At 40.2% G+C, this 25,923-nt stretch overlaps 1 protein-coding gene and 1 long non-coding RNA gene across 2 annotated transcripts in view; both read right to left on the bottom strand.

The window, feature by feature from the left end:
- Window positions 1-16,917, bottom strand: part of wnt7aa (wingless-type MMTV integration site family, member 7Aa) — a 29,891-nt gene extending 12,974 nt beyond the window's left edge. The window contains exons 1-3 of the mRNA XM_047347829.1: window positions 16,257-16,917; window positions 15,808-16,034; window positions 13,568-13,839 (exon numbers count right to left, since the gene is read on the bottom strand). Of these exons, the coding sequence (XP_047203785.1) occupies window positions 13,568-13,839; window positions 15,808-16,034; window positions 16,257-16,363 (606 nt within the window). The 5' untranslated portion in view covers window positions 16,364-16,917. The remainder of the gene's footprint in view (window positions 1-13,567; window positions 13,840-15,807; window positions 16,035-16,256) is intronic.
- A 3,852-nt stretch (window positions 16,918-20,769) lies between these two features.
- Window positions 20,770-25,388, bottom strand: LOC124857108. Its single transcript, XR_007035506.1, has 2 exons — window positions 25,335-25,388; window positions 20,770-22,114 (listed from the first exon to the last, which is right to left on the bottom strand). It is a non-coding gene; the product is annotated as an uncharacterized LOC124857108 (long non-coding RNA).
- Window positions 25,389-25,923: the final 535 nt, after the last annotated feature.

The following is a 25,923-nucleotide window of genomic DNA, read 5'->3' as shown; positions in this document are numbered from 1 at the left end:
TCTTTGTTCAAATTTTGTTGTCATTGCAATTTTTTTTATTTTTCCTGTAAGAGGACATCATTTTAGGAAAACCCCAGGCCAAGAACGGAACCCAGGACCTTCCCTAAATTAGTTCCAAATATTCACATTTATGAACAGGGATAAAACAGGAATTAATTATATAAACATTTATTCTGTTTGGCTCATGAGCTTGTTCATATTTCAGGTTTTATCCCTGTGAGTGAGTTTGACAACATGGTATTAAGGACAAGCATTAATCAAACAGATCCACAAAAAATTACAAAATTCCATTTGATTTTCAAAAACTGCAGAAGCAGTGGTGTCACCAGAAAGTTGACACAGGGCATATGGGGCCATTAAAAGTCCTGGGGTGGCACACAAAAATAAAAACCAATGAATGAGTTTGAAAAATGCTGTGATGTTGAACTATTAATGTATATTACAAACTAGAAAAAACCCAATATAGACCATTTGTCTTTTGTTTTGTTTTCACACATTTATCTTTCAGACTGACTAGAAAAGAGCATTTAAAGTAAGCCCTTGAAATCCTAAAATCAAAAGAACTGAGTCTCTGATGGTGCAGATATTTATTTCTCCTTTTCAGAGCATCCAGGATAATCCTTGCATATTCAGAACATATCCAAAGACCAGCACCGTGGAAACTACAAAATAAACAAAAATGGATGCTCATACAGTGTTTTATAAACAAGGTTCTAACCATAACTGAATGCATTAACTGTAATGGTGAATTCTAAGATTAATGAACAGTTTACTATGGTGGTGATTGCAGCAATGCACTGGTTAAATGCACTCCTGAACTATATTTGGTAACTAATGAGCAGTGTTAAGAACGTTACTTTAAAAATGTAACTAGTTATAGTTCCTAGTGATTTCTCCCAAAAGGTAACTGTGTTACTGACTCAGTTACTGCACTATCAAAGTAACTAGTTACTAGGCAAAGTAACTATTCAGTTACTTTTTGGAATCTGAAATGATGTTACAAATTGCTGACTAGAAAAATCAAGCCTTTTCTGTTTGCAAGGTGTAGGTTTGTTGAAGCTCGCGCTGGCCGCAGCAGGGCTCGGGTTGTTAGTGTAAGGATTATGATGACTGATTAATTAATATTTATCAAAATTATAGTTAAAAACCATAATTTAGAAAAATTATTTTCTCAACCAAAAATCATCACTTTTGAATAGAAATCAGAGATGCACTCTGGTGTTGTGATTATGGGCTCAAAGCACTTAGTAATTAAAATTTATTAATTACAACTAATAATTGATCATTATTAACCAAAACCACACTAAATGTCACTGTTTAATCAGACGCTTCACTGAACGGTGGGGGAACTTTGACCTTATCTTGACAGATAAATCACTCTTGCACGAAATAAACACAAACACTTATCTTTATATATGTTACATTTATTGAAACCATAAAGCCCTGATATAATTACTATTCTGGTCCAAAAGCCTTCACCTAACTAACAAGCATTATTCTACAAAAAGAGTAAAATGATTACCTAACTAATGATAAAACGAAACATATGCGCATTGAGTGTCTATGAAGATCAAACCAGCGGTTTTATAGACAAAATGTGCAATTTGGGCTAACTTGGAAAGTGAAGCCCTCCTAGTGTGCTGATGTCTCGATGGTGGTGATCAGTTGGTAGAACGGTGGGCCGCGCCTTTAGCCACTAGTAGCTGATTGCTCCAAATCTCGAACAAAGGGCCATAAAACTCAGAGGCAGTAACTCAGTGGAAAAACTCCAGTAATAAAACTGGGACAAAGGAGTGGTCAGGCCACGAGGCCCGGACCGCAGTTGCTTTGAAGGGAAAAATTTTAAAAGTCCAACTTCTAACTCCTGGCTGATTTGGGATCAGCCAGACAAAAACATGAACACGATTCAGCCGCACAGCAAATCAAACAGCTCAGCATAAAACACTTCAATCAGTATTGCAGGCAACAAGTTGATACCTTGGATTAACTACTGGTGATTCTAAATCACCTTAACTATCACTCACCCTGCCCAGACCTCTAAATACACCTATCCGATTTAATATAAAAAGAACGAAATTACTTTTTCATTGACTTATCCTCTTCACCGGCTTAAGGATGGGTCAGGTCTCAAGAAAAACGGGGGGGACCAGAGTGCCACGCATCCCTGATCAACTCAAAGACGGTAAACTTCTCATCCGTCTAAAACAGGAAAATATAAAGAACCATTGCAGTCGACTGAATCAACAAGGAGGAAAACTCATCTTCTTGGCAACAAATCTCTGTGGGTTTTCACCTTCACCGGAGTGTCAGACAGATTTCCAGCTTTCAAGCTCTTCCGGGAATGGCCATGTGGAGGAAAGGTTCGCCTGCAAGCTTTTTTCTCTCCAGATATGCATTACATTGTAAACATCATAACCGCGTTACAGAAATGAGAAAAATATTCAGTTAGATTACTCCATTACTAAAAACGTAACGCAGTCACTAACGCCATTATTTTGTAACGCCATTACTGAGTTATTGGCTATAACAGCAACATTAATATCAACATTGGCCCAAATCTTTATTTTGGTGCATCCCTAGTAAAAAGAGCTAATGGAAAATGTCAGAACAACAAACCTAATTAACAAACCATCTGTATAGAACAGTATACACTACTCACCAATCTGGACACACACTCTCAAAGATACTACGTAAACTGGTTCCAAACTCGGCTTCTGATGATTTTCACTGCTTACTTAAACACTATTTGTTTACATCTCTACTTAACATTACTTACAAACTGCCCGCACCCCTAGTGACAAGCTTGAAAACTGCATCATAGTCCTGCCTTTAGAACATTATCATACATTCTGTGGCTTTATGTTGTCATAAAAGCCAAAATAAAGGCAAATAACCATATTATCACTTTTATATAGAATAACATAAAAAAATAAATAAATCTATAACATGACATACCTAGCTTCGCTTCCCAAGGTGCAAAACGTTTGCAAACATGTAAACACTTGGGTCTCTTACAGTTGGCTGGAGTCAGCATGAGAGCTAAAATACCACATGCATGTGTTGTAATTATTATTACATTTAATTAAATAATATTTCGGTCTGTTAAGTGTTCTCCTGTGAGTACCAGCCCAATAAGGCGGTGGTATTAGGACAATAGAGAAAAGGTTGAAACGAGCTCTGGCATTACTGAACAGCAAAACTCTGCACACATATGGAAAAAATTCACACAAATTCTTAAGATACAAGAATGTATTAACAAAAATAAGTCAACTCAAAGTCAAACATTTTTCAATCAACAAACTCTTTACTACACTAGAACAATCCAACTAAACTAAAAATAAATAATAATAAATAAATAAACTAAAAATAAAAGAATAAAGAAGACCAATAAACTCAATAAACAATATGAATATGGGAATTAAGGATGGTTATAAACCATTACCAACAGAGTGATGCAACATTATCATTCAATGTTATGTATGTTTGAGAACCAAGGATTATCTTGAGGAATCTGGAAATGAAGTTAAATTTGTCCTGGAACTAACTTAGGCAAAAATTTGTATACTTTCAAACAACCATTCACAATGCAAGATCAGATAAAACATTATTTTAATAAAATAATATTTTAAAGAATGATTTGATGAATAAAGCCAACTTTCTGGATGACTAATTCTCAATGGTATTTAATTAGCTGCCTTTATTTAGTACAATCACATTTAAAGGAAATATTAAAGTAATCATTCATTCATTCATTCATCTTCTATACCACTTATTCCATAGTGGGTCACAGGGGAGCTGGTGCCTGTCTCCAGCAGTCTATGGGTGGGAGCTGGGGTACACCCTGGACAGGTCACCAGTCCATCGCAGGGCAACACAGACACACACAGGACAAACAACTATGCACACACTCATTCACACCTAAGGGCAATTCAGAGAGACTAATTAACCTAACAGTCATGTTTTTGGACTGTGGGAGGAAGCCGGGGAACCTGGAAAGAACCCACGCATGCACGGGGAGAACATGCAAACTCCATGCAGAAAGACCCCCGGCCGGGAATCGAAGCCAGGACCTTCTTGCTGCAAGGCAACAGTCCTACCAACTGCGCCACCAAGCAGCCCTATCAAAATAATTTCTGGATAAATGATTGTTAACTGGTGTTTAAGTAGCTATCACATTGAGTAAAATAATATTTAGGGAAATATTATTTTCCTAGATTGTACGCTAACAACCTTTTTGGATAAACGATTCATAATGGCCCTCACCTGGTGACGAGGACGCCTATGGACTCAAAAGATGGCAGCTAGTCACGTGTTACCCCTAACTTGACTGGCGTTAGCCGTTAGCAGTTTCAGTTAAAGAAAACCTATAGCTTCCCTAAAGTCGAACATGTACCTTTAAAATACCATGAATAAAATGATTGAAATGCATAAGCGTTGATGACGGGTTATAGCCGACCTTTGTTTAAAACCACCCTTGAATAAAGTTGTCTTAACTTTAAACACAACACAGAACAAATCATTAGCTGAACCACTAGTTTGCTAACACTTACATGCTGAGTTTTTTTGACATAAACAAAACAAACGTCATGAAATGAACATTATTCAGATTATTTAATCTAAACTAATTTTCTCTTCTCAAAACACCACATCTTACGTGAACCGGCCTGAGTAAAGGGTTTCTTGGGGCGACTAGTTTTGGGAAGCAAAGTTGTCCGGTCATCCACATGTAGACAGAGCTATACACAAAGGTACGTTTCGGCTACTTCAGTGGCCACAGTGCGGCAGGGTAGCTCTGGCTACCTGGACGTGCACTGGACATTTGCAGAGCTGGCGACTCCTACACTGTCCTCGAACGTTGTAGTCTTATACTCGCCCGTGAGTTTAAAGACTTTAGCTGCAAGGTGAGATTTATGCACTGTGTATCCCCTGTCTCTGGCTCTCGCTGGAGATCTGTGTGGTAGAGACCGTCGTGTTGGAACACGGTGATTTGTTCAGACTGGGTGAAGTCACAGGGAGTCACCTATGACCCCTCCTCTTCCTGGGCTGGGTTAAGTTAGTGTGATATTGAAAAATGTAGAAAAGTTCATAGCGGCCTTTGATTATGTACAGTTCAGACTCCATGTTTGTCCATGTTGTAACCCAGTGTTTCTCAATCCTGGTCCTCGGGGCCCCAAGTCCTGCATGTTTTAGATGCTTCCCTGCTTCAGCACACCTGATTTCAATTGATGGCTGATTAACAGGCTATTGCTGAACTGCAATCATCTGAATCAGTTGTGTTAGGGGGGAGAGAAACATCTTAAACATGCAGGACAGGGGGCCCCCGAGGACCAGGATTGGGAACCACTGTTGTAACCCATGGCTGGGGTCCCAACATATGCAAGGTGTAAATATACATATAGACGGTTTGCTTCCACTTCAATGCAAACAAATTAGACCCAGCAACTGACAAACACCATCAGACTTTCATCAGCCTGAAAGCTAAACAAATTACTTCAACTCACAAGCTGGATCGGAACCTGTTGCAGTCATCTGCAGTAAATTACAAACTCTGCCTTATGCAGACCAGGGTCACCCTCCTCACCGTGTTATACATGTTACCGGGATGATCAGTCAAACGCTGCTTATTTAAAGAGACAGAACAGGGGCTCATTACACGACAAGTATAAACAAGTAAACTGAAATATTATATAAGCTGGGCTCTAACTATCGTTTGATGCTGCATTAACTGGTGCATTTACTGGTAATCTGGGAGGAGCACTGAGGTGGCCAATGTTACCCCCCACCCCCACCTCCAGACAGCGCCACTGTACTGAAGAACTAAAGTCATAATTTTCTACTCATTTTCTACACATTTACACAAATTTGTTCTTAATTTAAAATGACTCGACACTGGTTTAGATTACCTTAGCAGAGATGCAAAAGCATGAAGACATGAAGATGAGCATCTTTTCAGGACTTCACATATTTGTTCTTTATAGTACAGTATGCACAACGTGCCACAGAGGTAGAATGATGAATATAATGGCTCACTTGGAGTTTACCATTATTTACTGCAATGAGAATTCAGACTTTTGAATGTGAACACATAACACAACACCTTGTTAGGCTAATGGCTAAATCCTGCACATTCACCAGTTTTAATGTTCATTATTGTTGCATTGTCTGATTTTAAATAAATACACCAAATACAAAAAACAATAAAATTCTTAGGACACTTCTGCAATCTCTGTATAAGTCTAAAAATGTTCCTCGTTTGACTAATAACATTTCTACTCTTAAGTATGGTGGTGGTAGCATTATGGTGTTAAGGTGTTAAGCAGCAGACATGATAGGATTATGGTCAGAATGCAGAGAAGGATAAATACTGAAACCCAGACAGGTTAAGGGCCATCAACCTGATAATGGGACCAAGGTTTATTTCTCAATGTGACAATGATGGAAAGCAACCATCCAAATGAAACCTTTAATATGCATCACAGGATGTGTCTCGTTTGCTTCTGCTATTGACTGCTTGCTTGTGTGGCCAGTATCTATTGATCTGTCAGTTGGCTTCCTGTATTCTAGTAAACAACATTAAGCCTAGCTAATGCTTGCTCAATTAGGGTCTTGAGGTTGCCTTGGCGTGCATTTTTTCTAACACCATCCATTCTTGACTTGTTGTTTTCTGAATGACTGAGAAAGTTTCAATGGCTACATTTTTCCCCTGTGATTTTTGAAAATGTTCTCCATAATCCTGCAAAAGACTGACCACAGCAACATCCCCAGACTGGACAGTACTCATATAACAACATTATTATACACTGAAATTAGATCTGCATCATCTATAGCCCACCAGACACCAGACCACATGAAGGTACATCAACATAAAGTGTCCACTGAGATTAGAGACAATATGTTGTTGCACTTTGTCAACAGTTGGAGACTGTTGCTGCTTGATGGAAATAAAGCAGGAATAAATTCCTTTAGGAAAAGCTTCATGCCTCCTTAGGTCTGTCTAGTCTTTGCCAATGGGTTTACTAGAGATTCTTATTCACACATTTAAAACTGCAAAACATATAGAAAGTTATTGCACACAAACAAGGCTTATTCCATATCAGTCAAGCTATCTCAAACTAGGAGAACTATTCAGTACCTGCAGCAACATGACATTTTGAATCTTTCTTATGGTTTTCCATGACTAGAATATAACAGTCATGTGATTGCTGAGGCTGTATTTCCAAATAGTGTGGGAACAGTGGTGCATTACCTTGTATTTACAGCAGGAATAAAAGCAGACAGTAGGCTGCAATGTTGACTGGCTGTTAGATTATACTAAAACATATTATTTATGCTTTTGTAAATAAATGGCTTAAAAAATGCTCAGTGAACAATGAAAAAGATTGACAAATTGAATGGATGTACTGTATAACTGAAGGGCCTTTTAAAGCCTTGGCCATACGTGTACACCTAGTAAGGAAAAGTAAGACACTGTAAAAATAAATTAAATACTCTTCACTTGAACCACAATAATATTTTTCTATTATTTAGAAACCTTATTATTGTTGTATCAAGCAGGTACTTTCCTTAGACAGAAACACTTTTTATCCAATTTGAATAAATAACTGAATCTGACTGAACTGTTCAATGGTTAGGATTAATTGGAATGTATGAACCTGACTGTTGTGAAGAACCTTGAGACAACATGTGTTGTGAATTGACGTTATACTACTTTGGCCCGAAGCACTTCACATGTTCTATTCAAGGTCACTGTTACAGTCCAGGTTAAAGCAGACTTCAGTGGAAAACTATCTAATGCAAACGAGACTCTAAAATATTTTTAAAACATAGTTTGAATGAACTCTTCCAACATTTCAGAAACTAGAGTTGTTTTATGATGATAAAAATCCACTTTGGTCTTGACCCGCTCCGAATATCTGCTTGCTTAAGAGAAAAAAAGCAATTTTTTTGAGGCACTGACTGCTCTCCCTACAAAGCCACTTCAAAACAAATTAACTAACTCATCATCAAATGTGAAATACACAGCTTTAGAAAACCAGTAGGTGTCATACCTGATAGTCCACCTCTCAATCCATGATTTTTGTCCAGAAAGCTAACAGTAAACTTTAACTTACACCTCTCCTATGGTCCCACAGCACCATTCATCTCTTTTCTTCAAGAAAACCAAAACAAGAATTTGTTCAGAAATTTTTAAAGAAAAAGCTATATTTATATTAGGGCAGGCACTTAAATACATTAATTTCAATTAATGAAAAACAGAGAAAATAAGGTTTTAAAAAGTGTACGCATTTGATCACACTGTGGAATATTAACCTTAATGCCATTGTCTGCAGCTAATAACTGGACAACAGGAGGAAAAATATTTAGGGTTGGAAATATCAAATTAATATGTAATTTACAGAATAACTCCTTGATTAATCAAAATAATGGATAAATGGGTGCTTTCCTCATTAGAACTGAGGCTGCTCACATTTGCGCACATATAATACATACGATACAAAGGTCAGAATGGCTCTAACTTCCTAAAACTCAATGAGAGTAAAACTGAAGTCATGGTTTTTGGTAGCACAGATGAAACCCTCCCCATAGATATAGGATCCTAGAATACTACACTAAAACAACCATTACTAATCTTAGGGCTAAAGTTGACAAGGAGCTTAAATTTGATACTCAGATCAGAGCAGTCATCAGATCAAACTTTTATTATTTGAGGCATTTGGCTAAAATAAAACCAATTCATTGTCAGAAGCACTTTGAGATTGCCATTCATTCTTTTCACCACCCGCCTTGATTACTGCACAGTATACAGGTCCTTCTCAAAAAATTAGCATATTGTGATAAAGTTCATTATTTTCTATAATGTAATGGTGAAAATTTAACATTCACATATTTTAGATTCATTGCACACTAACTGAAATATTTCAGGTCTTTTATTGTCTTAATACGGACGATTGTGGCATACAGCTCATGAAAACCCAAAATTCCTATCTCACAAAATTAGCATATTTCATCCGACCAATAAAAGAAAAGTGTTTTTAATACAAAAAACGTCAACCTTCAAATAATCATGTACAGTTATGCACTCAATACTTGGTCGGGAATCCTTTTGCAGAAATGACTGCTTCAATGCGGCGTGGCATGGAGGCAATCAACCTGTGGCACTGCTGAGGTCTTATGGAGGCCCAGGATGCTTCGATAGCAGCCTTTAGCTCATCCAGAATGTTGGGTCTTGAGTCTCTCAACGTTCTCTTCACAATATCCCACAGATTCTCTATGGGGTTCAGGTCAGGAGAGTTGGCAGGCCAATTGAGCACAGTGATACCATGGTCAGTGAACCATTTACCAGTGGTTTTGGCACTGTAAGCAGGTGCCAGGTCGTGCTGAAAAATGAAATCTTCATCTCCATAAAGCTTTTCAGCAGATGGAAGCATGAAGTGCTCCAAAATCTCCTGATAGCTAGCTGCATTGACCCTGCCCTTGATAAAACACAGTGGACCAACACCAGCAGCTGACACGGCACCCCAGACCATCACTGACTGTGGGTACTTGACACTGGACCTCTGGCATTTTGGCATTTCCTTCTCCCCAGTCTTCCTCCAGACTCTGGCACCTTGATTTCCGAATGACATGCAGAATTTGCTTTCATCCGAAAAAAGTACTTTGGACCACTGAGCAACAGTCCAGTGCTGCTTCTCTGTAGCCCAGGTCTGGGGAATGCGGCACCTGTAGCCCATTTCCTGCACACGCCTGTGCACGGTGGCTCTGGATGTTTCTACTCCAGACTCAGTCCACTGCTTCCGCAGGTCCCCCAAGGTCTGGAATCGGCCCTTCTTCACAATCTTCCTCAGGGTCCGGTCACCTCTTCTCGTTGTGCAGCGTTTTCTGCCACACTTTTTCCTTCCCACAGACTTCCCACTGAGGTGCCTTGATACAGCACTCTGGGAACAGCCTATTTGTTCAGAAATTTCTTTCTGTGTCTTACCCTCTTGCTTGAGGGTGTCAATAGTGGCCTTCTGGACAACAGTCAGGTCGGCAGTCTTACCCATGATTGGGGTTTTGAGTGATGAACCAGGCTGGGAGTTTTAAAGGCCTCAGGAATCTTTTGCAGGTGTTTAGAGTTAACTCGTTGATTCAGATGATTAGGTTCATAGCTCGTTTAGAGACCCTTTTAATGATATGCTAATTTTGTGAGATAGGAATTTTGGGTTTTCATGAGCTGTATGCCAAAATCATCCGTATTAAGACAATAAAAGACCTGAAATATTTCAGTTAGTGTGCAATGAATCTAAAATATATGAATGTTAAATTTTCATCATGACATTATGGAAAATAATTAACTTTATCATAATATGCTAATTTTTTGAGAAGGACCTGTATAGGGGTTATTGGTTCTTCTATTCCTCGGCTCCAACAGGTACACAACACAGCAGCGCGTCTTTGAACTCGCATGACTAAATATGAGCACAGTACCCCCATTTTGGCTTCTCCTCACTGGTTGCTGTACATTTTAAGATTCATTTTAAAATCCTTTTAGTTGTTTTTAAAGCCCTCGCTGGTAGAGGGGAATGGGGGATGGGGGATTCTTGGAGCCTTTTCAGTCTTGGAGCCTTTTCAGTTGCAGCTCCTAAGATGTGAAATAACACACCACAGCACATTAGACAGACATCTTCTCTCTCTCTTTCTAATTCACTTCGTCTTTGCTCTGGTCTTTCACACCACTTGAGATGCTGCCTTTAATGTTTTGTTTTTTGTGTTGTTTTAGATGTTTTTCATTGTATGACTGCTCTTACCCCTGGTTTATGTTTCTTAGTAATCTTATTTATATTTAAAATACTCACAAAAAGTTAAAAAATATTTGGCTTTCAGGTGTAATCTGTTAGGCTGCATGGTGGAGCATGCATATAGTTTGCATGTTCTCCACGTGCATGCGTTGGTTCTCTCCGGGTTCTCCGGCTTCCTCCCACAGTACAAAAAAATGACTGTTAGGTTAATTGGTTTCTCTAAACTGCCCCTAGGCGTGATCGAGTGTGTGCTTGGTTGTTTGTCCTGTGTTTGTCTGTGTTGCCCTGCGATGGATTGGCGACCTGTCCAGGGTGCACCCAGCTTCCTGCCCGTAGGCTGCTGGAGACAGGCACCAGCTCCCCTGCGACCCGCTATGGAAGAAGCAGCAGAAAATGACTGACTGAGGTGTAATTTATGGAAAATGTAAAACGTTCACAGTACAGTGATATTATATGAGAAAAGTAAGTCATTTAATTAGAAGCATGCAATGGTGATTTCCTCATCACAATTTATTAGAACAAAATCCAACAACAGTGATGGGTGTCTAAATAACGTGTCATGTGCCCTTGAGCATCAATTTCAGCTTTACAACAATGTCTCATGATGTTCACAAGTTGACTTATTGTCTGCTGAAGCATGGAATCCTACTCTTTTTAAAGGGTGGCCCGCAGGTCATTGAGGTTCTGGGGTACAGGGTTACGGGCCTCTAGATGTCGACTCAGCTGATTTCATAGGGTTTCTGTGGGGTCCAGGAGAAAGTGCAGGCCATTCAATTAAAGTCTTCAGCAGCCATTCCCTAATGATGCAACCTTGATGAGCTGTTGTCCATGAAGTGGAAATTAGGCCTGTGTTGTTCATGCAGGAGCACAATGATTGAATGAATGATGTCATTCAGGTAGTATGGGTTCATCTTGGCACCATTCAAAAAATGTAGGGCAGTTCTGTATTGACGAGACACACCTATGCACACTGTAGCACCACCGTCACCAAAGGCTCTTCTGATGACAACAGTAGCTGATGCATAGAGCTCTCCTTGGCGTCTCCATCATTTCCGCTCAACATGAATCGATTTTTTTAAATCAGAGAGCAGCACTGAGACCCACTGGTCCCTCATCCATCACAAATGCTCCCTGGCCCACGCAAGATGATGATGCCTGGTCCTGGTGGTGTGGTCAGGTAACCTCGCAGGTCATTTAGCACTCAGACCACGCTGGTGTAAACGGTTTGGAATGGTCTGATGTGACACTTGGGTAGGGAGTTGAGTGGCATTCATTGTCCGGTTCTGCAGGGCCCTGTTCACGGTGAAGCGGTGTGGGATGTGGCTGAAGAGCATCACCTTCTATGCCTTCCTGTGACTCGCTTCTCTGTTGCAACCTGCTGATGACACTCTGTGACACTCTAAGCTTAGTGAACACTCTGTTTGAAGCCTTGCAATAGCTAGGTACTGTTGATCAATTGTTAGGTTTTATCTTGGTCTCATGATGTCAAAATGTGAAAACATAATGAGGAGGAATGTTTATGATTGGACCAGGAAATGAATTGGTCAATTCATGGATATATATTGGATATATATGGATGAATATTGGGAATATTTCCATTAAGCTCCTTGTTAGAGAAGAGCAGGTTGAGCAAAAAGTACTGAAACATTGAACAGTTGGACATGTGCATTGAAAAGTTTAGAAAAGGTCACATTAAGTTCACCTGTAACGATTATAGTGCATTTTGAGTTCATCCTGAAATTTCACCCAAAAGCCAAATATCCCTAAATGATTTGGAGTACTTTATGCCTTGTCTAATTTAAGACTTTTCTTTTTATTCATTTTGGTGTATTTTTAATATGTATGGCACTTGGGTCCTGCATGGTGTTTTAAAGTGACGATAAATAAAGCTGGGCTGGGTTGGATACACCATGCCAGCCTATCATCTACAGTCAGTTCAGTAATCTTTAAAGAACCTTGAAAGATTTGTTCAAACATTGTAAAATGCTCCATCCAGAGTTTTTTATACTGAAGGTTCAGGGTAATATTTAAAACATTCTTTCGAAAGGTTGTGTCATATAATATTTGATAATATTCATTTGCAACAAACTGTTTTAATATTATATGATGGTCTAAAAAGGTGGCTTTTTAAAATGTCTCAGTGGGGCTCACCTGTATAAATAAAGATTATGAATGAATGACTCAACAAAATAACATTTATATCATATATATCAAGAAAAAAAACAACCTACCCTCCCTGTCCTCGCCATGTGCAACAGTGTGTTTGATGATCGTCACAAAAGTTTAATCTGTGGTATTTTCTACATATTTTTTCACAATAAAGCAATTACAGGTGAGCTCCTCCTAGATGTTCTAATCTGACTACGTAGATGTCCACCAACTCATGGTTTATTTAGAGGAATATCTTAGCATCGTTAAGGGGTTGTTGAAAATCTGTATGTATAGACGAGCTGCATTTAAGATTGACAAAGAAAATGGAATCACACACACACAAACACACACACACACACTGGGGTGGCGTCCAAGTCAGCTTATGTCTCATTAATCAGTACAAAAACTGGTTATCATCTAATTGTGAAAAATTACTATCTTGCAAAATAAACAGTAGTATAATGAATTGTCATTAACTTGCACTGTGGTAACAGAAACTAGAACAATGAGTAAAATCCTGTTTTTTTCACACACCACCTGAATCTCATTCCCGTTCCTGAAGTAATAAGAAAAGCAGCATTGGTTCCCTGAGAATCTCATCTGATGTTAGGTAATGGAAGTCTTTTACAGAAACATACCTTTCGGCCCACTTCATTGTTGTGCAAATTCATGAGCGTCCTGGCATTTTGCTTGATCTCCCGCGCGTCCACAAACACTTTAGAAAATCCCAGACCATAGTGGAAGTCTGCCGAGCAGCCGCCCCACTTCCAGCCCTCCTCCTGGTTGTAGAAACCCTGCTTCTCCTTGTCACAGCCACAGCCGCTCAAGGTCCCCTGGGTGCAGGCGGCAGTGACTGCATGGGCAACCCCGGCTGCTATGATGGCGTAGGTGAACGCAGCCTCCTTACTGCCTGCGCAGAGACAGAAAACAGCAGCTCAGATAACAATTGGACACAGCAGGATCCACTTTTTCAGGCACTGTCAAGCCTCCTTACATACCTGGCATAACTGCTACAGAGCAGATTATGAAATGCATGAGGCAAGCCAAGTTCAATTCATTAATCAAGCTCTCTTTAAGCACATAAACTTCAGAATAAATATCTAAAATCATGTGAAAAGTGTAGTGGAACCTTTTAGATGGAAGAAGAGCACAAATAAAGCAGTTTTTGTAAGGCAACGTGGCAGTTTTACTTGATAATTTGGAGTTGTTGACCATTAAACACGCCACTCTGTCCGTGATTGGTAAATATTTGTATTCTCATCTTACACGTCTTCTGGCCCTTTCCCCGCCAGCCGTCATGCTAGTCTCCACCCTGCGGAGGTGAATCTGAGAGGCATGCATAACCTCCCGGCATGAAGAGATTTCCAGCCTATAAATCTGACCACTTCAGGCCAACTGGAGTTTTTATTAATTAAATTGGAGACAACTCCCGGTGAAACATACTTGGACTATATCCAGGAGCAGTCAATAAAGTGGCTGGATTTAAAACGTAAACTTGTATAGAGGCAAGTTTTCACAGAGATTGTTCCTGAACATGTCCTCACAGATGTCCCCAAACACAGCAGTGTCCTGCTTCATAGTCACAGTTCAAATGTGTGTGTCTCATGTAGTTGGCTTCAACAGTTCACAAAATAAAAAGGCAGTTGGAGGAGTTAAGTTGTCAGTGAGAATAATCCTCACCCTAATGCCAAAATACTACCCACTGCTGCATGTCTGCCAACCACAATCCCAAATTTATATATTCTGTCAGATATCAGCGTTCCAGTCCATTGAAACAAAACAATGAATCCAGACTCTCCGTGCAGGGCAGCTGGACCTGAGCAGCACATTCAGCCCTAAATCCTTGACTACATGCAGGTAAAATCTGCACTCTGCAACAAAGAAAAGTTTGGACTAATCCCCTTGAATGTGACGAGAGACAAACTAAGGCAGCGTCTTCCTGAGGTGAAGGACTAGAATTATTTGATGTCTAAAGCTCCATTGCCAAAGCTTCAGAACCTGGAGGGAAATTTGTAAACCTAGAACAAAGTACTTGCCTGAACTTGAAGCTTTTGGGGAGGGAAGTGGTATTTTATGAACATGCATAGAGGTGGTTCAGCTGAGAGAGGATAAAGGCACGTTGGTCTGTGAGTTTTTTAGTGCATCACATTAGGTCTTACTGTTAAACACCAAGCTGTTGGCAGGGAAGTCTCTGGTGCTTCATGCATCGCAGTTAAACCCTGAGCTGATGCAGTAAGAAGCAGAAATGCCGTAATAAAGGATGGAACGTCCCTGAAGTGGAATATGACACCCAAGCCCCGAGTTCGTGCATCCAGACGACAGAAGGGACGTTAAAAGGACAAGACAGCAGAGTGCCGGCTTGTTAGGAAATATTTCTGCTCTGCTGTCTGCGGAGCAAGCATCGCCTCCAGCTTTATTCCACTGACACCATCACATATGAGGTTCACTTTCCCACAGAGCAGATCCAACCAGCTTCAGCTTTAGACTTGTAGACATTTGTCCAAAGGTCAGAGGGTTGAGTATCTCAGAGGAATGTCTCCTCTAGACCAAATCTGAACATTTATAGCAACTTTCAACAATCCCTCTCTCCATCTTATCTTTCATATGTCTGTTAGAGAGACACTGCCAACTTACTAATGTCCAACTTAGTGAAGAATAAAACATGTTAGCAAAATCACTGTGATTGTCTTTATTAATGCAGGCTGACATGTTTCCCAATACTGTCCTTTCTGGTACTTTATGGTGTTTTTCTTGCATCAGGTCTAAATATTAACAGAATTTTTTTTTTCTTTTTTTAGATGTGGGATAAAAATAACTTATTCCATCAAGGAAAAACAATAACCCAACCTCGGAAGAAAGAAGTTTCCCAGCTACGTACCAACTTTGAGCTCTTTACCGAACACGGTCCTCTCCCCCAAAGCCGAACAGTTCCAGCGGCCGTGCCTGAACTGGAACTGGCACTCGTTGGTGCCCATCTGGACCCCCTCCCCGACCACGATGATGGCGTCGGGTCGGCTCTGACAGATAGTTCTCTGCCGGGGGGCCAGGCCCGGGATCTTGTTACAGATGATGCTGGCTCCCAGCGCGACCACCGACGACAGACCCCTGTGATGGAGGAGACATGCAGGTAAACATGTGTCCAGCAGGTGCTACACAGACTATCCACAGCTCTGGTTCTGTTCAGGAACAGAAGAACAACAGCAGGTTTGCAGGTAGAGCTCTATAGCTCTCTGCGGATCTAATGAAACTCAACTCCCCGCTGGTCCTAACCCACTGTCTGTACCAGGCAGATCATTAGAACCAAGCTTCACGACATCTAGAACTCACCCAATCTTCAGATAAACAACTCCAAGGCAGAGGAAGAAATGGAAAATCCAGCGCCGGGTCTTCCTGCTCATGGTGGGATTAATCCTCTGCCGCTGCAGATATCTCATTCAGGATCACCAGGTGTCCCGAACCGTCGGTCCCCAGTAAGTCCACGCTGAGTGCCAGCAGGCCTGTCCCGATCTGATTCGGTGGGAGTCCGGTTGCGGGAGCCTGCGGAGGGGGCATTGGGACTGCTGATTCCGGCCGCTCGCTCTGTGATCCAGCAGAACGTTCGCGGCAGTCTGTGTCTCACCCTGCGTGGGTCTACCTTTTCTATCAGGGCGTGTTCTACCGAGGATCTGCCTCCGAGCCGCGCGTGCTCACAGCCCCGCAGCTCCACGCGCGTCTGACCCGAGGCGCTGCAGAGACGCGCAGCCAGAGTGGAAAGGTCAAAGCAGCGAAGCGCACTGATGAGCCCACTGTGACGGGGTTTTATTAGACGGGCCAGCCAGGGGAAAGTTTGGTTTAAAGGTGGCCAGTAAACATTGTGACACACCAAAACCAGAACCCATTAAAATTTCAGCAGCTTTATTTACAAATGTTGCATTGGCATAAAATAATATAATATATATATATAATATAATATGTTTGAAATGTAATGAATAAAATGATTTTGTTCAACTAATTATGTCAACGAAGTACTTCTTTATAAAATGTTTGGAATAAAAGTGATTCAAGTGATTTTAAGCAGTTAAACTGACATACTTTCTACTCGGAATTAATATAATTTACCTAATGTATAAATACATTTAATAAAATGTCTTCAGCAATTGTATTGGTGAAATTCTAATTATTGCTGGGGCTTTAATGCATTAATTTCAATGTACAGGAACAAAATAGCACATTTTTATCACTTCATTTCTCAGTTCCCTTATTTCTGGTCCACCAGTAAAGCTTCAGGCCGGTAGGTGCACCTAAAATGTAACAAATCTTCTACTCCTTTCTCAGCAACGTCCTGCAGGGCACATAAGATATAGGTCTCCTTTTCATATATGGAGGTTTTAGCTAGTGATAGTTATCCTATTGGTGACTTTATGTGTACAATGTCTTGCACATGCCATCTGAACATGGAGAGAGGATGGACCAACTACAGACCTACCAAGACATGGATATCCACCTGAGAACATTAATCAGAGAAGCAGCCAAGAGGCCCATGGTGACTCTGGAGGATCCACATGTCAGGTTGAAAAATGTACGGCAGGACAACTGTTACTCATGCATTGGCCTTTATGGCAGAGTGGCATGAAGAAAGGCGGTCCTGCTTGCAGATTGCCACAAGCCATAGGAGGCACAGCAGACACTTGGAAGAAGGTGCTCTGATCAGAGATACAAATATAACTCTTTGACCTACATGCAAAATATTATGTATGATGGGAGAACTAACACACATCACCCTGAACAGACCAACCCCATGGTAAAACATGCAGTGGCAGCATCATGCTGTGGGGACTGTTTTCTTGAGCAGGGACAGGGAGACTGGTAAGAGATGATGGGAAGATAAGGATGGAGCTAAATCAGGACAATCCTAGAAGAAAACCTGCTAGAGGCTGCTGAAGATATGAGACTGGAGGGATGTTCACCTTCCAGAAGGACAACCACCCCAAACATTTGCCAGAAGTACAATGGAACGGTTCAGATCAAACCAGATTCATGTGTTAGAATGACCTAGTCAAAGTCCAGAACTAAATCCCAATGAGAATCTGCGGTAAGACATCAAAAAAATAATGTTCACAGAAACTGTCCATCTAATGTGGCTAAGCTTTAGCTATTTTACAAAGAAGAAAACCTTTAAAGTACGGAGTTAGACAGGCTGAAAACAAATGTACAAAAACACATCTGGCAGCTAAAGTCATTGGATTGCACTGAAATTTATTTTGGGGTATCAAAGGGAGCTGAATCCATTTTTTCAGATTATTTTAACATGTTGAAAACATGTATCAGCACTTTGTGTTTGTCTATGACATAAATCCTATTAAAACATATTGAAATCTGTAGTTGTAATGGATGTACTTTGGTTAGTACAACACTTTACTAGGGAATACTCGCTCAGAAATTAAGCTGTACCAACACCAAGATATTAACAGACAGATGCTAAAACAGCCCCTAATGTTTAGTTTAAGGGTACAGTTTAAAAAGTGATGGTTTCACTGTGGCCTTGTCTCTGCCTTCCACTCTTGAACCAGGGAAAGCAAAGGTAAGAGCTGGTTGGCCTACTGTATATAGATTTACTGTCTGGTTATGGTTGTCCTGCCTTTAATTAGACATCTATGTCTCACCTCACACACTGATTTGAACTATTTGCACAAACCTGCGCTGTTTTCTTCTGAGCTGGAAGGTCTGTTCACTTTTCAGGGACCATCTGTTCTATTGATTGAACCACCATTTTGAGGTGCAGTTTCAGAAGGTTGAGATGTTATTGAAAGTATTTTGATGAAATACTCCATGACCGTAGCTTTTTGGGGCACAGTAAAATAAACTAATGAACTCGTTTTTTTTATTCATAAAAGATAAAATTATCTTGCATACCAACAATAAGTAGAACACGTTCTAATGAAGCCAGTGTGGAAACAAGTGAAATGCCGCCACCTACTGCTCAAACCTAGAACTACAAATATAATGAAAAAGGGCAGGAAAGTAATTCGCCCCAACCAAAAATATATATACAGGTCCTTCTCAAAATATTAGCATATTGTGATAAAGTTCATTATTTTCCATAATGTCATGATGGAAATTTAACATTCATATATTTTAGATTCATTGCACACTAACTGAAATATTTCAGGTCTTTTATTGTCTTAATATGGATGATTTTGGCATACAGCTCATGAAAACCCAAAATTCCTATCTCACAAAATTAGCATATCATTAAAAGGGTCTCTAAACGAGCTATGAACCTAATCATCTGAATCAACGAGTTAACTCTAAACACCTGCAAAAGATTCCTGAGGCCTTTAAAACTCCCAGCCTGGTTCATCACTCAAAACCTCAATCATGGGTAAGACTGCCGACCTGACTGCTGTCCAGAAGGCCACTATTGACACCCTCAAGCAAGAGGGTAAGACACAGAAAGACATTTCTGAACGAATAGGCTGTTCCCAGAGTGCTGTATCAAGGCACCTCAGTGGGAAGTCTGTGGGAAGGAAAAAGTGTGGCAGAAAACGCTGCACAACGAGAAGAGGTGACCGGACCCTGAGGAAGGTTGTGGAGAAGGGCCGATTCCAGACCTTGGGGGACCTGCGGAAGCAGTGGACTGAGTCTGGAGTAGAAACATCCAGAGCCACCGTGCACAGGCGTGTACAGGAAATGGGCTACAGGTGCCGCATTCCCCAGGTCAACCACTTTTGAACCAGAAACAGCGGCAGAAGCGCCTGACCTTGGCTACAGAGAAACAGCACTGGACTGTTGCTCAGTGGTCCAAAGTACTTTTTTCGGATGAAAGCAAATTCTGCATGTCATTCGGAAATCAAGGTGCCAGAGTCTGGAGGAAGACTGGGGAGAAGGAAATGCCAAAATGCCAGAAGTCCAGTGTCAAGTACCCACAGTCAGTGATGGTCTGGGGTGCCGTGTCAGCTGCTGGTGTTGGTCCACTGTGTTTTATCAAGGGCAGGGTCAATGCAGCTAGCTATCAGGAGATTTTGGAGCACTTCATGCTTCCATCTGCTGAAAAGCTTTATGGAGATGAAGATTTCGTTTTTCAGCACGACCTGGCACCTGCTCACAGTGCCAAAACCACTGGTAAATGGTTTACTGACCATGGTATCACTGTGCTCAATTGGCCTGCCAACTCTCCTGACCTGAACCCCATAGAGAATCTGTGGGATATTGTGAAGAGAACGTTGAGAGACTCAAGACCCAACACTCTGGATGAGCTAAAGGCTGCTATCGAAGCATCCTGGGCCTCCATAAGACCTCAGCAGTGCCACAGGCTGATTGCCTCCATGCCACGCCGCATTGAAGCAGTCATTTCTGCCAAAGGATTCCCGACCAAGTATTGAGTGCATAACTGTACATGATTATTTGAAGGTTGACGTTTCTTGTATTAAAAACACTTTTCTTTTATTGGTCGGATGAAATATGCTAATTTTGTGAGATAGGAATTTTGGGTTTTCATGAGCTGTATGCCAAAATCATCCATATTAAGACAATAAAAGACCTGAAATATTTCAGTTAGTGTGCAATGAATCTAAAATATATGAATGTTAAATTTTCATCATGACATTATGGAAAATAATGAACTTTATCACAATATGCTAATATTTTGAGAAGGACCAGTATATATATATATAAAATAATTGCAGGTTTTAACAGTTTTTTGGTAAAATAATTGAATTGAACTCTAAAAACAGAATGACACTAGAAGTACCAGTAATATTTTTCAGATGCATTTTTCCAGTCGTTACCTTGGAAACGTTGTTTCCTCAAAACAACTTTCTACAAACATTAATAACCCATAGAAGAAAGCGTAACCATCCTCTTTTTGCAAGTCTTTTTTATTTTAAAAACTCAAAAGAGAAATAAAAGACCCAATGAAAAACAGCCCACTGATAGGTTTATATATACCAGGAATTAACTTTAGACAATCACAACAAATAAAACTACATTAATAACAAAAACTAAAACATATTTTAAGCACAAGATTTTTGCGACAGTACAAAAAGCAGTAAAATGGTCATTAAACCAGATAAATAGCTCCAAACCGATGAAATGAGCTTTAGCCTTTCCAGGAGAGCTGCAGCCACCAGTTATGTTTTCAGGCCTAATTTAAAGGAACCAACAATTTCTGCACCTCTCAGGTTTTCAGGCAGGTTGTTCCAGAAGTGAAAAGCAGAAAAACTAAATGGTGTTCTGGTCCTGGGAACACACAGAGAGCAGGTCTCGGATGACCTGAGGAGTCTTCCTGGATCGTACCTGATAGTAACTCGGAGTTGTGTTTAGGTCCAGGACCATTCAACGCTTTATAGACCAAATAACCAGATATTTGAAATCTATCATTTCCCAAACAGGGATCCAGGTTCGTGGTGTTGGTCAGAACTCGATGAGCAACATCATTTGGATCAGTTTAGATAGTCTTAAGATAACTGGTGAACAGAGACTGACAGAGTAGTTTATACAGAACTGGAGAACAGACTTATATTAGAAGTCTTCTTGTGATGTTTATGTTGAGTTTAAAGATGGATTTAAGTTGAAAAAGAATTACTTGTATGAAATCCAGAACCAAAGACAAGCCGTTACTGATTTTAGGTGAGCATCAAGATTGACTGGCTCAGTACAGACAGTTATTTACCTGCAGGGAAGAAACTGTTAACACAGGTAAAGCATTGAATCTAATTATAGGTCACACTATGTACCATTTAACAAAAACATAGCCACAGCACAAGAATACATGAAAATCCTGATCCATGGCACTGCTGAAGCTCTAATAATGAACTGCCAGAGGAGACATGGCATCCCACTCTTCAGGGAAGGCAGTAGGTTGTATAGTTATCTCCCAAACAGGGCAAAAATCACAACCCTTAAACTATACAATCTACTACCTCACACTGAGCGAGCAGCTGGAAAACAATCTGATGATGACAGCAGCATCTGGGTCCAGTCGAGAATAGCAGGAAGTTCTCCACAGCTCAGAGAACAGCTGGGATGATGTGTAGCACTTTGAGAAAGACAGTAGGTTGAATAGTTATCTCCCAGTGTGGGTGTAACCCTAAAACTATACAACCTACTACCTCATCCCACTGTGTTGAAAAGATGTTGCTCCATTTCAAACTGGAAGTCCAACAAATTCCCAGACCAGCCGAGAGGACCAAACATGTAGAGATAGACTGAAAGGAAAGAAATGAGGTCAGTAAAGGTAACAGAAACAAAGTATTACTGTAGTACAGTCTAAGGTTTAGGACAACGTGCTTCTCACTGCAAGTCTCTCAACAATAGATCTTCTCAACTTTCAAGTGATGGAAGCCAATCACAACAGAAATACACCTGTTGTGTTCACAATTTAAACCACAAGAGGGCACCCAAGTACAATGTTAGATGACCTGTTATGATTTCAGTTTTTAAAAACCTCTCATAAAATTCTCCAGCTGGAAACATCACGATGATGATGTCAGAAGTGTGTGATAATTCCATCATTTCTTCACTCCTTCCTTTAGGCCGTCACTCTGATGCTTGTGTGGAAAGACTGAGGCATGAGTGTTTACTGAAGGTCAGCTAAGACATAAATGGCAGACACAGTGGGGATGTAAGGGCCAACAGACACAACCCTCCAAACAGTCTATTACAATAATAAGGATGGGTAATTACTGTGTCGTTTATTGTATTATCATAGTGATGAAGTACACGATGTTTCAATCTCGAAACCTATAGTATAGTTGAAATAGTTACTTTTTCCATCTTTTTCCACTTGAGATTCAATGAAAGTATCTATAAAGATTCATATATTCAAAACTAAGAATCAACATACTTGGAAGCAGTGTCATGATAGTCTGCAGTGACAGTCAGAGCCCAACAGTCTAATGCCTAAATACTTTAATCATGGTGGAAATACTAGGAACATTTTATTCCCTCCCTGACTAATATCACACAGACTGAGACTGTATTGATGATATCGAGTTCTGTTCAAATAATACTGTTTAAAACGTGAGTTAAGATTAAAATCCTTACAATAGCTTTATGTCAATCTGCAGAAGTGCATTAGGAACACTGCACTCTCTAAAGGAAACCATGGAGGAACATTCATAAGATGTGTTCTCAGTCTGCAGGAAGTGAGGAAAAAGGGAATATTATTCTGCAAACATTTACTGTATGACCTGAAGGACGTTTGCAGATTTAGCTTTCCTGTGAATCCCTGAGCCAAGATTGAATTATATAAGAACTGCTTCAGATGATGATGGGATGATGTTTCGTTTGCTATGTAGCATCAATGACAAATAACTATAAAAAGCAACATTTCAAAATGTACTGTTCAATAGTTTGATGAATTGAGTTGTACTACATCTGCTACCATTACTGCCAATCATCTTTAGCTAGCTTAAAGATAATAATGTTCTAACCTGATGTCAGGTAGATGGTAAATACCAGTCGACCTGAACACAATGTGGGACAATGGTTACCACGAATGTTCCATTTCAAAGTGTTGTTTTCTCTGTTTTCTAAAATACTTAACATTTGAGTACAAACTGGGTTTTATTATCTGTATGTTTTACTAACCAACATGATGCTGAGGTTGGCTTCTGACTCTGCAGGTTGGTAAAGGCCATCTCCACCAACTATGACCAGCTCTATTTTAAAATGTGCAACACTTGGACCAGTCTACATACAGACCCTATAAAGCTCATGGTCTGTTCGAAAACTAGGAGTACCAGGGCTTTGTTTGTATGTAAACCAGGCCGAGGACCAACACTTACTGTCCAGTTAAAGCCCTGATCTCAGGGGCTTTAGATGCCTACGAAGCAGCGAAATATCCCCTTCAGAATGACTAACCTAAGCTTTCCACTAGTAATTCAAAACCAAACCAATCAGTGAGTGAAAATCACTGAGAAAAATCAAATATCTGAAAGAGCCAAATAAACATCGTGACATCATATAAATAACCATACAAAGCCCTTTATTTTCAGAAATGTAACTTTCAGGTCAAGGAATAAGGAATAAACTCAAACATATTTCCAAACTCAATTCTAATTTCTCCCTGTAGTCATTCAGATTTGGAAAATATCAAAAGCAAATTCCAAATTTTTCATTGCCGAGTAGGAACCTGTATGAGATTAAACAGATGTTTGATTTACAGATGTTTGATTTACAGATGTTTGATTTACAGATGATTGATTTACAGATGATTGATTTAGCAGAGGAATATGTTAACCACTAACTACACTACACTTACTGCTGGTCCCCTTCACTGTGAGTTCAGATCAGGCCCTCCAGACTGGACTATTTACCACATATAAAACCACTGAGTCCAATATTAATACCACAACTGTTGATATTATTACAATATGATAAATTCATGCTTTGCATGGCAATAAAACAAAGGTGGGACCACTTCATTCCTGGAGATGTCTCTGTTCTTGGACCAATGCCTACATATGTTGATACCACCTTCTATAGGAGCCTGCTAATGATGCAGTGAGGTCAAACATACACCAGCTCTACAGGTTTGACTTGTCCACCCCTACAGTAATCAGATCAGTCGCTGCAGGAGATGCACACCTGACACAGATGGTAAGGTCCAAAATGCTGAAGGTCGCAGGTGTTAGAAGCATAACAGAAGAAAGGGACCAACATGGAGTTGACCATATTTAACTAATTGTCATTGCAATATTCAACAATGTTCGCAAGATTTCCTAATATCGTGGAGCACAGATGGCTATGTGAAAATTCCTGAAACCACTTAGAGGTTATCACTGATTCCTTCACTAGACAGAAAAACACTGAGAAAGATTATTGAATGATTGCTTCTAAATCAGCATTCTTCAGCGTTATTACTGAAAGGAAAGGTTGGTGGAGAAAGATAGCTCTGTTTGAGTACACATTTCTGAAAAACGAACTTTTTCTGTTTTTTCCTCCATTAACTCGTATCATTAGTATCCGTTAGGAAGAAGAAAGCACCTCTAAACGCCGTTTTTATCAGAACACCTAGCAGCCCCTCTACCTTCCAACCTGGATCCATTCGGTGATGAAAGCTAGCAAGCTAATCCTGACCATCAGCCAGGGTGACACTTACTATTCTAGGAGTCGCCATTCTATTACAGAAATCCTTCAAAGTGAAACATAAAACCCCCAGATGTTACCAGCAGTGAGAGCAGCGCCACATTCTGGGCTGAATCCCGTTAACCTCTCCTGATAACCAGCTAGCTAACCCTGACAGCTAGTACCCTGGTACAGCATGAGTGTCCAGAACAGCAGAGCTCGCACTAAAGTACCGGAACCGTTTCTCCCGCCAAAAAAAGCACAACGTTTTTATCAAAGGGAATATAAGAGCACAAATCCGACTAGAACCTCACATAGACCTAAACATTGCTTCTTAGAGTGATTCTGCCCACCCACCTCACTGACTGTCATGGAAAAAGACTCCTCCACCGTCAAACTGCTTCTTCTTTGAGTGATCGTTCTGCTCGCTTCATCCCTCACAGCTGCAGTGCTGCCACCTTGTGGAACAAATCTCTTCTTCGTTTGCAATAACACATGCATTCAGTTTATTAATTTGTTTATTTTTTGTTGGATTTCTAATTAATATTTTGTTTAATTTTAGTTGTTTACAATAAATTTGTGGATTATTAATTCGTTTAGTTTGTACATTTATTTTGTTTGGGATATGGGTTTTTTACATAAATACATAGGCTTTAGGCAGCTCAAGAGGCACGTTGGTAGTCATATGGTTTTTTACCAGTCAACCACAGGCAGCCAGTCAATCATGTAGTGAACCAATCAGCCAGTCACTAAGTTAGTAGTGAGCAGGTGAGGCAGTCAGTCAGTCAAATAAATGCAGCAAGGAGAGCAGGAAAGACAGAAGAGATCCCGTGAACATGTATCACTTTGTGTGCCTGCAAAACTTGGAATAAATCCACTAAGGAATCACGATTTTTGACGTTTTCTTTTTTGGACATTTTTTGTGCTGCGTAAACCACAATCCAGC

This window comes from Girardinichthys multiradiatus, chromosome 20 (assembly GCF_021462225.1).
Source record: "Girardinichthys multiradiatus isolate DD_20200921_A chromosome 20, DD_fGirMul_XY1, whole genome shotgun sequence".
Classification (NCBI taxonomy): Eukaryota; Metazoa; Chordata; class Actinopteri; order Cyprinodontiformes; family Goodeidae; genus Girardinichthys; species Girardinichthys multiradiatus.
This window is presented reverse-complemented; position numbering and strand designations above follow the sequence as displayed.